Source organism: Diorhabda sublineata, chromosome 6, assembly GCF_026230105.1.
Source record: "Diorhabda sublineata isolate icDioSubl1.1 chromosome 6, icDioSubl1.1, whole genome shotgun sequence".
Classification (NCBI taxonomy): Eukaryota; Metazoa; Arthropoda; class Insecta; order Coleoptera; family Chrysomelidae; genus Diorhabda; species Diorhabda sublineata.
This window is the reverse complement of record NC_079479.1, coordinates 923,285-938,881: the sequence shown is the minus strand read 5'-3', so window position 1 is coordinate 938,881 and position 15,597 is coordinate 923,285. Positions and strand designations below refer to the sequence as shown.

Below are 15,597 nucleotides of genomic sequence, written 5' to 3'. Positions count from 1 at the left end.
TGGTACTCGATTATTATTAAGAAATAATTGATCTATCATGTATCATGTTTTTAGATTGATAGTACAACCTTTTTCTGAAATATGGGGCTTCAAATTAGAATCGTTAAATTCAGATTGATAATGACATTATTTCATTTTTTTAGTCATATCTCCCGAACTATTTATTTTGGAATCTTTTTGGTACTCGATTATTATTAAGAAATAATTGATCTATCATGTATCATGTTTTTAGATTGATAGTACAACCGTTTTCTGAAATATGGGCCTTCAAAGTGGAATCGTTAAATTCGCATCGATAATGACAATATTTCATTTTTTTAGTCATATCTCCCGAACTATTTATTTTGGAATCTTTTTGGTACTCGATTATTATTAAGAAATAATTGATCTATCATGTATCATGTTTTTAGATTGATAGTACAACCGTTTTCTGAAATATGGGCCTTCAAAGTGGAATCGTTAAATTCGCATCGATAATGACAATATTTCATTTTTTTAGTCATATCTCCCGAACTATTTATTTTGGAATCTTTTTGGTACTCGATTATTATTAAGAAATAATTGATCTATCATGTATCATGTTTTCAGATTGATAGTACAACCTTTTTCTGAAATATGGGGCTTCAAATTAGAATCGTTAAATTCAGATTGATAATGACATTATTTCATTTTTTTAGTCATATCTCCCGAACTATTTGTTTTGGAATCTTTTTGGTACTCGATTATTATTAAGAAATAATTGATCTATCATGTATCATGTTTTTAGATTGATAGTACAACCTTTTTCTGAAATATGGGGCTTCAAATTAGAATCGTTAAATTCAGATTGATAATGACATTATTTCATTTTTTTAGTCATATCTCCCGTACTATTTGTTTTGGAATCTTTTTGGTACTCGATTATTATTAAGAAATAATTGATCTATCATGTATCATGTTTTCAGATTGATAGTACAACCTTTTTCTGAAATATGGGGCCTCAAATTAGAATCGTTAAATTCAGATTGATAATGACATTATTTCATTTTTTTAGTCATATCTCCCGAACTATTTGTTTTGGAATCTTTTTGGTACTCGATTATTATTAAGAAATAATTGATCTATCATGTATCATGTTTTCAGATTGATAGTACAACCTTTTTCTGAAATATGGGGCTTCAAATTAGAATCGTTAAATTCAGATTGATAATGACATTATTTCATTTTTTTAGTCATATCTCCCGAACTATTTATTTTGGAATCTTTTTGGTACTCGATTATTATTAAGAAATAATTGATCTATCATGTATCATGTTTTTAGATTGATAGTACAACCTTTTTCTGAAATATGGGGCTTCAAATTAGAATCGTTAAATTCAGATTGATAATGACATTATTTCATTTTTTTAGTCATATCTCCCGTACTATTTGTTTTGGAATCTTTTTGGTACTCGATTATTATTAAGAAATAATTGATCTATCATGTATCATGTTTTCAGATTGATAGTACAACCTTTTTCTGAAATATGGGGCTTCAAATTAGAATCGTTAAATTCAGATTGATAATGACATTATTTCATTTTTTTAGTCATATCTCCCGTACTATTTGTTTTGGAATCTTTTTGGTACTCGATTATTATTAAGAAATAATTGATCTATCATGTATCATGTTTTCAGATTGATAGTACAACCTTTTTCTGAAATATGGGGCTTCAAATTAGAATCGTTAAATTCAGATTGATAATGACATTATTTCATTTTTTTAGTCATATCTCCCGTACTATTTGTTTTGGAATCTTTTTGGTACTCGATTATTATTAAGAAATAATTGATCTATCATGTATCATGTTTTCAGATTGATAGTACAACCTTTTTCTGAAATATGGGGCTTCAAATTAGAATCGTTAAATTCAGATTGATAATGACATTATTTCATTTTTTTAGTCATATCTCCCGTACTATTTGTTTTGGAATCTTTTTGGTACTCGATTATTATTAAGAAATAATTGATCTATCATGTATCATGTTTTTAGATTGATAGTACAACCTTTTTCTGAAATATGGGGCTTCAAATTAGAATCGTTAAATTCAGATTGATAATGACATTATTTCATTTTTTTAGTCATATCTCCCGAACTATTTATTTTGGAATCTTTTTGGTACTCGATTATTATTAAGAAATAATTGATCTATCATGTATCATGTTTTCAGATTGATAGTACAACCTTTTTCTGAAATATGGGGCTTCAAATTAGAATCGTTAAATTCAGATTGATAATGACATTATTTCATTTTTTTAGTCATATCTCCCGAACTATTTATTTTGGAATCTTTTTGGTACTCGATTATTATTAAGAAATAATTGATCTATCATGTATCATGTTTTCAGATTGATAGTACAACCTTTTTCTGAAATATGGGGCTTCAAATTAGAATCGTTAAATTCAGATTGATAATGACATTATTTCATTTTTTTAGTCATATCTCCCGAACTATTTATTTTGGAATCTTTTTGGTACTCGATTATTATTAAGAAATAATTGATCTATCATGTATCATGTTTTTAGATTGATAGTACAACCTTTTTCTGAAATATGGGGCTTCAAATTAGAATCGTTAAATTCAGATTGATAATGACATTATTTCATTTTTTTAGTCATATCTCCCGAACTATTTATTTTGGAATCTTTTTGGTACTCGATTATTATTAAGAAATAATTGATCTATCATGTATCATGTTTTTAGATTGATAGTACAACCGTTTTCTGAAATATGGGCCTTCAAAGTGGAATCGTTAAATTCGCATCGATAATGACAATATTTCATTTTTTTAGTCATATCTCCCGAACTATTTATTTTGGAATCTTTTTGGTACTCGATTATTATTAAGAAATAATTGATCTATCATGTATCATGTTTTTAGATTGATAGTACAACCGTTTTCTGAAATATGGGCCTTCAAAGTGGAATCGTTAAATTCGCATCGATAATGACAATATTTCATTTTTTTAGTCATATCTCCCGAACTATTTATTTTGGAATCTTTTTGGTACTCGATTATTATTAAGAAATAATTGATCTATCATGTATCATGTTTTCAGATTGATAGTACAACCTTTTTCTGAAATATGGGGCTTCAAATTAGAATCGTTAAATTCAGATTGATAATGACATTATTTCATTTTTTTAGTCATATCTCCCGAACTATTTGTTTTGGAATCTTTTTGGTACTCGATTATTATTAAGAAATAATTGATCTATCATGTATCATGTTTTTAGATTGATAGTACAACCTTTTTCTGAAATATGGGGCTTCAAATTAGAATCGTTAAATTCAGATTGATAATGACATTATTTCATTTTTTTAGTCATATCTCCCGTACTATTTGTTTTGGAATCTTTTTGGTACTCGATTATTATTAAGAAATAATTGATCTATCATGTACCATGTTTTCAGATTGACAGTACAATCATTTTCTGAAATATAGGGCTTCAAAGTGGAATCTTTTTTAAATCACATCAATAATGACATTATTTCATTTTTTTAGTCATATCTCCCGAACTATTTATTTTGGAATCTTTTTGGTACTCGATTATTATTAAGAAAGAACTGATCTATCATGTACCATGTTTTCAGATTGACAGTACAATCATTTTCTGAAATATAGGGCTTCAAAGTGGAATCTTTTTTAAATCACATCAATAATGACATTATTTCATTTTTTTAGTCATATCTCCCGAACTATTTATTTTGGAATCTTTTTGGTACTCGATTATTATTAAGAAATAATTGATCTATCATGTGTCACGTTTATTTTTAAAAAAATTGTTTAATTTCAAGTTTCCATTACGTGATTATTTAATTTAATCTTGTTTCAAAAAACTATTTGAAACAATTAAAATTGTAACACCTATTTCGTAGTTGAAACAATAAACAATTTGTGTATAAAATTTTTTTTAAATGTCGTCATTTATCCAAAAATATTATTGTTTTATTGTCATCAGAATACAAATATTATTTTCTAGATTTGTTATATAAACAAGTATCAGTGGATAAATTTATTTTTGTTTGTTTTGATAATATCGGAAAGTTTTTGTGTCAATTGAAATTTGTACATACATTGCCCAACAATTTCCGAGGATAAACTATTCTGAAATATCTCAGTTTTCATTTCAATAATTTTTTTAAACAATCGTATGTTTTTCTTCAATATTTAAACAACTTTCACACCCCGTATTTTTAATATCGTGATCCTCAGCATGGTCCCGATTTTTCTCGTTATAAAATGAACCTTTAAGAACATTTTCCAAAAAATTTGACCCCAATATTCCAATTATCTTAGCCTCAATGAATTTTTCAATCAGCATATGTTTTTCTTCAATATTGAAACAACTTTCACACCCCGTATTTTTAATATCGTGACCCACAGCATGGTCCCGATTTTTCTCGTTATAAAATGAACCTTTAAGAACAATTTCCAAAAAATTTGACCCCAATATTCCAATTATCTTAGCCTCAATGAATTTTTCAATCAGCATATGTTTTTCTTCAATATTGAAACAACTTTCACGCCCCGTATTTTTAATATCGTGACCCACAGCATGGTCCCGATTTTTCTCGTTATAAAATGAACCTTTAAGAACATTTTCCAAAAAATTTGACCCCAATATTCCAATTATCTTAGCCTCAATGAATTTTTCAATCAGCATATGTTTTTCTTCAATATTGAAACAACTTTCACACCCCGTATTTTTAATATCGTGACCCACAGCATGGTCCCGATTTTTCTCGTTATAAAATGAACCTTTAAGAACAATTTCCAAAAAATTTGACCCCAATATTCCAATCATCTTAGCCTCAATTAATTTTTCAATCAGCATATGTTTTTCTTCAATATTTAAACATCTTTCACACCCCGTATTTCTAATATCGTGACCCACAACATGGTCCCGATTTTTCTCGTTATAAAATGAATCTTTAAGAACATTTTCCAAAAAATTTGCCCCAATATTCCAATTATCTTAGCCTCAATGAATTTTTCAATCAGCATATGTTTTTCTTCAATATTGAAACAACTTTCACACCCCGTATTTCTAATATCGTGACCCACAGCATGGTCCCGATTTTTCTCGTTATAAAATGAACCTTTAAGAACAATTTCCAAAAAATTTGACCCCAATATTCCAATTATCTTAGCCTCAATGAATTTTTAAAATCAGCATATGTTTTTCTTCAATATTTAAACATCTTTCACGCCCCGTATTTCTAATATCGTGATCCACAGCATGGTCCCGATTTTTCTCGTTATAAAATGAACCTTTAAAAACATTTTTCGAAAATTTGTATTCATTAACCCGACTAAATACAACATATTTTTATAGCTATCATCCTTCTAGCGATTAAATTGGAATGTTTTGTTTATACCGATAATGTAGCTCGCTAATTTGATGTTTTGTTTGTTATATTTCAAAATACATACACGCTACATTAACTAAATTTTCAAATGAACGTATCACCAACTCTATAATAAATTCTTTATTCAACGATTTCTAGTAGTAATAGATCTCAATTGATTTAGTCCCATCTGGCCGTGAAATTAAATTTCAGAAAACCGATTAACTCTTACTGTTTTACGAAAAAAAAAAAAAAAAATCTATTTTATTGTTTTTCTTAGCAACAATATGTTCCGCCGAAAGATGTTTCATTAAATCATATGTAAATTGAATTCTATAAAAGGATACGTGTAAATTACGACCGTAATAACGAATCAATTATTTTCGTGTCAGGTTGTTATACGCAAAGGAAATTAATATACGAGGATCGTCCGAAAAGATTACCGATTTTTCCGGAGCAATATTTTTCGATATAATCGATTGTTTTCGCTATTTTTTCGTTTCAGGATAGAGATTCAGTTATGAATCGACGTAAATGTCAATCAAACTGTCGAAGTTACGTTACGGATTCAATCGTACAAAAGTTTATTGTCGTAGACTAAATTTTAACAAGACAAGGAGGAATATCCTTTAGAATTAGGATGAGGAGAAGGAGGCTACGTGCGAAACACGACGAGTAAAGATTTGAGGTGTTCCACGGGGTTCCATTTTGTCACCTACTTTATTTCTCTTGTACGTCGACGGGATAAAGGATATTTTGTAGAGAAAAACAATTTTTCGAAGCGAAATTTTTATTAGATTTCAAGCATCAATACGAAAAAACAATTAAATTTTATAGAATTCGTTTTATGGAACGTGAAAAAATTTACTTCTTTTTAATTTTTGGCGAAGTGGATTGAAAAACGCTCGACGCCGACATCAAATTCTCGATGTACTGACCCAGAACCTGATTCTCGGATCTCAATTTCAAATTTTCCTCTTTAACCGAATCGACTCTAGTAGAAAGATCGTCGAGAGTGTTTTGCAATTCGAGTACTTGCGAAATCAATCGAGCTTTTTCCTCTTGTTCGTCCGGACTGGAATCGGCCTCCAAACTATTATGTTGCGGACTAGAACTGCCGTTCGTGAAATTCGATTGAATCGAATCCATACTTCTGCCGTGCAACATGCTCGACGTGGTGTTACCTTCCGACATCGAATGTTGCTCCGGTTCGTCGTTGATAATGACTTGGGGGTCGTCGTCGGCTAACGGTATGTCGTCTTGTAATTTAATAGACGCCATATCTGCAAAAATAAAAAATACTATTACACCTGTCGTTTATTGTACGTTTTTCGTTCGGGTTTACCTCGACGCGAATCAACGACGCCGCTTCAAATTCGACTGGCTACTGCTCAATACGAATAAAAAGCCGGCGGGTGCGCAGTCGATATCGAGTGGAGTGGGAGAGGACGTGGGGATGGTATCGGCGCCGTGAGGACGGCGCAGCGCATCACGTCATAGCAAACTATCGAGGTCACAGACTGCAACGGGATGGTTGATGTACGACAATAAACATTTATTTCAATTTCGATATTTTCTTCTTATCCCTATATCGTCGAATTTTTTCCTTTCGTATTAATTAATTCATGAAATTAATAATAATTAACTTTAATTATTAGTAGTAGGAATTACGACGTTGCCAGCTTGTGTTTAAATTCTATAAACCTAAGGTGTCATACGCTTTTCGCTATTGACAGTTCAGACAGATAATTTTAGTGAGATGGCTGTCATAAAAATCGATTTATTTCAATTTAACCGATATCGATTCGGTCTTTTTTCAATCGACATACCAAATTATACGAGGTAATACAAACAATTGAGGCGAATTATATAGACAGTTTTCTGTTTATTACGTACGCGTTTTATAGGTTATGTAGTCAAGTATCGATTTACGATATTTCATTGTATCTATCTAGAAATCAAGTTAAATTCGTTTTTAATGCGACGCTCTGTATATTATTCGTAAAATAAATAATACAAGGGTTATATGAAAAGTTAATACAGTTTTCTCATCGATGCTGAAGCTTTAATACGAATAAATGAAAGTTTAAGGTTAGGTAATAGGTGTTAGATCTGTTAAATACGGTGGAATTTGTGACTTGGATGAAAATGACGGATATTTATGCATATTGAGGTCGTATTTCAAATTATTATTGTTTTGAATATTGAATCGATTCGGACGATAAGTAGGTCATAGCCTTCGGAGGGTATTTTCTACCCCGACCGTCCGACTAATTTTTCGTCGGTCTCGACGAGGGAACGAATCGTAAGACGGAGGGGTGGAAAAGCCGAACGAACGACAGATCGATAAACCAACCGAAATACTGAGAAACTGAGAAAAATTTACGATTGGAATGCGTGAATTCGGGAAACATTTGACAAAATCAAATAATTTCGTCGCCGATACGATGCGAGATATTTCAACGAAAATAAAAACTAACGTCGAAATTCTTCGAGTCTATGTTGTGTCTGGCTGTATTGATCCCGCCGACTGCCAAAAAAAAAAAAGAAACCGCCTCCGTATCTCTTTTACCGCCCGATACAATCGGGGAATGTGCGATGGGTTCGCGGGAACGGACTCGACGTATCGAAATTATATCGAAACCTGGATTCGAAAAGGAAAAAACCGTTAAAAAAATGAGTCGAAATATGACGAGTATTTTGAAAAAAAGTGACGGTGTAGGACAGACATCTCAGTAGTTGGAAAATAGATTAAAGGATCATGAATATATTATTTGGTTTAGAAACGAATTTTGTATCAAAATACGATTTGTCAAGAATTGTTTTTGTAATTTTTGGGCCGTTCCGTTACTGGAATACCTACGAGTACGTAGTCGAGTGTTTTAAAAGCGTTCGACTGGAGGTGGGTATACTAAAAGGGAGAGAGACGGCGACGACTGCGGATAAAGAGGAGACGGGGTTTTTATGCGTCGGGGGTTTTTCACTTTCCCAGTTCCACGACCTTCGTCCTTGTCCCGGTGGTGCCGCAGCCGCGATGTATTCTGTGAAAGAGAGTGCACCGCCCCCGGTTTCGTCTAGACTGACACGATAATGTCCCACAGCGCCCCAAAGGGGATCCGCGAACTGTTAATATCCACCAAATCGATTCATTAAAATTGACCATTGAATTATTATTAATATTTGTTTATTTATTTATTTATTTATTTTTTTTTCTTATATTGTTTCAGATCTCGAGATAGGATAATGTCGCGGCGACCGCCATCTATACTGCGTCCCTAACCTAAATTATTTTTATCTTCTATGACCACCGTCTTCCGCGCCGGCTACCCCTCAAGTTACTTGTGCAACATGGACATCAAACACGAGATGATCTACCGAGACGATGACGTGTTGCACGTTAAATCCGAGCCCCAGCTCTATTCGCCCACCGCGGTCAACGGGGCTTCCATAGCAGTTGGTGGTAATCTTTTAACGGGCGGCAATAACGGTCTAATGGGCGGTACATCCGGTAACGGATTGATCGTAACTAGTAACGGAGCCGGTGCTTTTACCGCTTTCGGTAATTCCGCCGTCGGTATGACCCAAGGTGCGCAATCTATGAATAAAAGATCGGACTTTCTGGGTTCGCCGAGTCCGGGTACGATGAGCGGTAATAACGCGCCTCCGTTAACCCCTTCGCCAGGTCCGCCCGCCCAAGCTTACACCGTCATCAGCAACGGATATCCGTCACCGATGTCTTCGGGCAGTTACGATCCGTATAGTCCCAATGGAAAAATAGGTGAGATTCAAATTATTTAATATCGATATTGTTTTATTTAGTTTGTACGTCGAAATACATCGATTGGATCGATGGAAACTCTCCCTGTCATTTCGACGGTTCCTATTTCGCGCTTAGCCTCTCTTCTAACTTCCACGAGAGCTTCGGGAGGTTTTATCTCGGGTAAAACTTCTATGGGGGCGAGAAAAAATGTAAATACGAGGGGTCCGTCGTGTTTTTTTACATCTGTCGTCGATGTATCACTCGGTATTTGCACGATTGACTTGTATTTGTTTTTCGGCGTGTGGTTTTTTGTCGAAAACAAATCGGAGCGTCGCTTATATAACTCGCACGCCCTGTATATGTGATTTTATCAGGATTTGCGTTATGCGGTAAACGGAAGATCCTTATCCTTGCGTATTTGTCAAAAACTGTTCAATTACGGAAACCGGGTTCGAGAAACCCCCATAAAAATTTTTCGTCGTTAAAAATACGCGGTTCGGACGTTTGAAAAACGAACTTCGTATTTTCGTAATTAATGTAATTTATTTTTGTATTTTGTCCTTTAAACTTTTTGCCAAAAATATGTTTGATCTTTTTTTAGAATTTTTTTTTTTTTTTTTAAAAAGCTTCGGCGTCGCTTATTTACCGTGTCCGTGCGACGTTTATCATGCGATTTCTGACTTTTTTGACATTTTTTATAATCTTTGCGTCGTTAAAAAAAAAAAAAAACGCCTCTTAAAGATATAACGTCGCTCTAGTACGATACGAGGGTCGTACGATAAGTTTCCGATTCGAATCGATTTATCGAAGATTTTCGCTAAAATTTCGACAACCCTCGTAGGTAGGTGGAAACAATTTTTTAAGTAAATAACAATAGTATAACTATATTTTTTTTTTTTTTTGTATTGCAAATGAGTTTGAAAGATTTCGTTTGATGTCGCATAAAAATGCGAGTCGCGAAATAACACATTTAAATACAGGACACGTGTCGAATTTCTTCTATTGTCTCCCATCTCGACGACCATTTTGAATACGCGATAAGAATTTTTAATAAATGCACGTTTATTGTATATTTATCGACGTTCATCATCGAAATCTTTTATTTTATTCTTTTCCGCAGAGTCAGTTTTAGCTCGAGCGTCTAAATTCGGGTCGTCTAGGTATCCGGGAATCGGAAAACCAGGTCGTCGCATCAAGGTCTGGATGTAACGTGCGAAAAAAAAAAAAAAAAAACACTAAAACTTCGAATCGAATTATTTCCACCAAAACCTATCGAACGAATTCTTTAGTAAATATCGTTTTTTGACATTTTCTAACCTAAAAATTGCTAATTTAACCGGACGCGGCGGGCGTCCATTTGGTGCAGATCACGTGGTCCGTGAGTGCCCCGAACACTCGCGAAGCTCCTCGACCGCCCGCAACGTAACTAAGTACTTATTTTTTCGCGTTTCGGTCGCGCCCCGTATATTAAAAGTATGGTATACGTTCGAAAAAATAAGTAGTCGAAAATACAAAATATTTTTATTCATTCTGTTGCCTTGAAAACGACGTGAAATATCTCTCGACCTCGAACGTAGCGTAAACAACAATTTTTTATCCTTTAAATTTCAAATCGGCACGTCAAAAATTTTGTCGTTTATTAATGAATCGAATTATCATCCCGTATATTTCGTACGAATAATTATTAACGTAGCCTCGTACATGCGGTTATTTATAAATTCAAGGTAACACGAAATTTTGGCAAAAATCTCGTATGAATACCACGTAAACGGCCTTGAACTTGTCAAGTATATATCTCGAACTTTTATTATAAATTTTCGGCGACGTAGTTTCCTCGATTCATTCGCCAATCTGATGTTCACTAATTTCATTATAGTCTAGGTTATCTATGACGTGTCCGTTTCTAAAAATTTATTTATATTACGAAACTTTCACCGGTTTTCCTACTCGAGATAACGAATTTGTTCAAAATTTGTTGTCGAATCGAAAATACTTCGACTACTACTACTACGAATCTATTTGATATGTAAATAAAAGTACAATCGATTGCTTCTAAACGCTGTAAAAGTGTTTTGGGACCTGAATCTATTGAATTTAAAGCCCGAGCAAAAGTTTTTTCAAAAAAAATTTAATACCGCGCCTATTTCCAACGATTAACGTAACGTCTACTAGTTTTTTTTTACAAAGAGATTGTCAGTGTCGATTAAATCACAATGCCTAAACATTTCATTTTAAATTCATGCTAAACCATCCCAACTAGGTAAACTTATTGTTATGTAACTCGCTGACGTACTAAATTTACGTCGATCTCTCCTTCAATGTTATCGAAATCGAAATATTTCCATAAACTTATGTACTGACATATTTTAGACACACAGACACGTTCTAAATTCCAATAATCAATTGTTATTTATAATTATTTTAAATTAAATTAAACTAATTCAAATAGGACGTCCTGTATATTTACAAAATAATTAAATTTGTTTTATATTAATTTCTCAGCCATTTTTACACTCCTTGATATGAAAATTGCATCGAAAACTTCAAAATTAACATTAAAATTCTTATAACTTTCAAAATACTCTGTATAATTGTACAAAACTCCATATTATAATAACAAAAATTGATGATGTGAGTAATTCTTCATATTACTTGAAATTTATCAACACGTGGCAACGTCGGTAATTCTACTTTCGCTAAGCAACTACACTCTGACGATGTTATTTGCGCCACCGTCATTTATCGTTCTACAAAACTAGTTGCCCGTATTTCCAATCTCGTTTTATCTAATTTCTTTTTTCTCATATTATCTTTTCACTCTTGCTACCAATACAACATTTTTTTTTTTTTTATTAAAATATATATACTATAATCGTCTAGAATACGACATATTAAAGTCTAAAACTGGTAGTAAGTGATTCTTCGAAATGTGGCAACACCGCGAAGATATAAATAAGAACAAGACCAGCGGGACATGGACATCGAGGGAAAAAATTATGCGCACTGAAATGGTTCTGATTCGATAAACTAGTTTTCTGTCGTCGATGACCATGTTTTTACAATAATTATTTAATTTATATAAAATAAGGTATGAAAGTATTGATAATACGTGTTATTTTAATAAATTGATAAAATACGTAATGAATAAATACCCAATATCACTTTTCAAAGATCCTTCTACGCTTTTTATTTTTCTATGGCGAACTAAAACGCGGTTGTTCATTAAAAAAAGAAGAAGAAAATACTAATCTATAAAGAAAAGCGTGTTACGAATACAATTAATTATTTTATATGTAATAATTAACTATAATCTTCATTATTTATTGTGAATAAAGTGACTTGAATATTTGTGAAAGGATTCAAATGAGTATTGGTGATATTTGAACTCGATTCGTGGTAATATTGATATAATTAAATTAACACATAGAATAACAGAAATGTTTATCTAATTATCACCGAAGGATTTAATGTAAGTATTTGTAAGTAAAATTAAATAATGACGACACAACGAGTGTTATCGTGTATAATAGTAAAAATTAAAATTTGTTGTTATCAGAATTGGCCAAAGTTATCACAAGGCCACGCTCGTATTGAAGACCGGCTGCGGTCGTCGACCTCGTGATTATTATTGTCAATAAAATAATTAAAATCCATATTTTTGCGTAATGTTTCCATTCGAGTTTACCTTGAATGGATTTTTTTTATCGCCGGGGTACTCGTGCTAGTGTATCTTTATATACGGGGCGTATAAATATATATCGAAATCTTTAGCAAGATGTAATTTGTAAATTGTTTAATTGACGGTACAGATTTCGCAAGAAATATAAATAATTTATCGTTATCCAATTCTTATAACATTTTATTACAAAATTTGATTTCAATATCTTATTGCAAGAGACAAAAACTCACGATTAACAATTTTTTGACTGTTGTCAATATTTCGTATTAATTCTCGATTTCTCCGGTATATATTTCTCAAATTATATAAAGTCCCATAATAAACAATTGAATTTTCGCTCTGATGCCTTTCGATTGCAGGCTCGGTTAACCAAGTGAAGTTGCACTCTCAAGTCAAGGTTATAATGCAACTCAACACGATTCGTTCGGGGAAAAAAAAAATGAAATCCGTTATACTCCCTGCAAACTTAAAATCTGGCAATAGCGTATAAGATCGATCATGTTATAAAACTAAAACACTATTGTATAAATTTTCGTTAAAATTGAAACTCTTCCTTATAAATAAATGTATATATTGAATTATTTAAACTGGTACGACTCGAATCTACTTTTAGTTTCAACCTGTTCGGTTAGTTTCGAGTCTCGCTCTGTTGGAGCAAGGCGCCGGTGCCATTTAGGTACTTAGTCGTGACGTCATCGCTTTGATAAACTGGTTGCCTATATTTTCCATGTTATTTATTTAACGAATATTGTACGAGGTGTGAACAAAAATATATAGCAAGTTGGAAATTCACATATACAAGGTTAGGTCAACTATTTTCGTCGTCGTTTACTACAATTAGTAAGAAATTTGTTTGAAAATGATTTACGAGGCAAAAAAATTTGAGAACTTATGCGCTGAATATTAAATCTAATTAAATATTTATATAATACATAGTAAGTTTTTTTATTTTATTGAAATATTTCCTGGTTTAAACTCGAATAAACTACCCCTTGAATGAAAGACACAGATGGTTTCACCCTTCTTTTGTGGGTTGTTACCCTCTACACCTGCACTAGGCCAAGGCCGTTGTTAGACGGAGTTGGGCCACCACCTTTCACGGTTATTGATCTTTTTGTAAAGAATAACGGTTTATATATATATATATATATATATACAATATAGGTCACAAATATTTCTATTTCGAGGGTTATTTTTAGGTAGGAATTCGAAACCTGTTTTTACAGTTAGTTTTTATTATTTTTGTTTCCTTGCGGTTGGAACTAGATTAAATATTACGAAATTTGTAGGTAAAATTTTTTGTTTTCCAAAGAGTTTAATAAATAATGAACAAATATTTGAGAAAAGCAACTACCTTGAGTTTGTTTTTCGTTTGTTAAATCATTCTAATTTATCTAAATCCATTGAATTAAATTTATCAACTATATAATTTTATTCTTAATAAAACTATGTAATAACTAAGGTCATCGTCATTAAACCTCATAATTTTTTACTGACCTTTAAAATTTTTTCTCATTTCGACGTTAAATATCGAATGAAAACACGTGTCGGTTATTATAAAATCGATAGTTTTAAACAAAATGGCGGCCAGTCGATACTTTTGACAGCACTCCATGTTTAAAAATGGAGACTGCTATTAATAGTAGATTGTTCTAAATTTCAAAATCGTTTATAAGTATTAATAGTTTTTTTAATCTTAATATTAATAATGGTAAATCATTGTAGAGATTTAAACGATAATTTATGGTCCTACCCTCGTATCATTTACATCTTATATTTTACCAATTTCGAACATCGTTTTTTGTTTCTCCTGTGATCTAAATCACCCGGTTGTCATGCATTATAATCGTCGTCTAATTTTTTTTTTCTATCACGTTCAGTCGAATTTAAAATTATCACATTATTTTATTGCGTGGAAATTTATTAAAAAAAAAAAATAATCTTGACCTAACCTAACTTCCTGTTGGTAATTTTTTTATTTCGCGATTTTAGGTTGAAAGCGGGTTATTATACAGGGCGATAATTAAAGGCGGTGATGTCTTGGCGGTTTTTAATGATATACCGGGGTCGTGCGAAAAGTTTTATACTACAATTATTTTTCAATATAATCTAGTTTACACAGTTTGCGAAAATCTATTTTGAAATATTAAATTTCGAGGTTAAGAAACGGGAAAAAGTCGTTGGGGGCTCAAACTAGTTTTATATTGAGTGTTTTGAGAAAAATTAGGTTGGAAACGTTTTAGATAATGATCGTATTTAAGTTAAAAATGAATTTGTAAAATAAAAAGGTATTTAGAAAAGATAAAACGTCTGTGTAAGATTTTTAATACATAATTATGGTAATTTGGTTGATTTTATGGGAAAATTCTATTTTCTCACGATACATTATAAAAAAAAAGAACAATAAACACGCTCCGTTGATTTTCGATATATATACGTATAATATATATGAACAAATTTTTTTATTTTATTATATTTCAAATTGATATTTGTAGTTTTGACGAAAATATCAATAAGTTTAACATTCATAAACAACCCGCCATTTTGTTTTCAATAAAAGTAATCGATTAGGATCTAACTATAAGAAAATAAAATTTGGCAACGCCGTAATTATTTTAATACAAAGTTATTTCTACAATGTTACCAACTGTTTAACACCAAATGTTACTGTTACTCGGAATTTTTTAAAAAACTATATTTGGTACAAATTTTAGGTTATATTGAGGAAATATTATACATTTAATGTATACTACGAATAATGCGGATGATTTTTTTGTGATAACA

The 15,597-nt window shown here is 31.8% G+C and overlaps 2 protein-coding genes across 3 annotated transcripts in view; one reads left to right on the top strand and one right to left on the bottom strand.

Annotated features, from left to right (window-relative positions):
* The window catches only part of LOC130445574 (ecdysone receptor), a 99,071-nt gene that overhangs the window by 42,409 nt on the left and 41,065 nt on the right, over positions 1–15,597 (top strand). Inside the window, exon 3 of the mRNA XM_056781281.1 lies at positions 8,602–9,152. Coding sequence (XP_056637259.1) covers positions 8,675–9,152 — 478 coding nt within the window. The 5' untranslated portion in view covers positions 8,602–8,674. The remainder of the gene's footprint in view (positions 1–8,601; positions 9,153–15,597) is intronic.
* Positions 6,147–15,597, bottom strand: part of LOC130445575 (short coiled-coil protein A) — a 50,619-nt gene continuing 41,168 nt past the window's right edge. Inside the window, exons 1-2 of one of the 2 annotated variants that reach the window (XM_056781282.1) lie at positions 6,720–6,863; positions 6,147–6,657 (exon numbers count right to left, since the gene is read on the bottom strand). In XM_056781282.1, coding sequence (XP_056637260.1) covers positions 6,239–6,655 — 417 coding nt within the window. In that variant the 5' untranslated portion in view covers positions 6,656–6,657; positions 6,720–6,863 and the 3' untranslated portion in view covers positions 6,147–6,238. Of the gene's footprint in view, positions 6,658–6,719; positions 6,864–15,597 lie in introns of those variants that run through there. The other variant, XM_056781283.1, reaches the window with a different exon arrangement.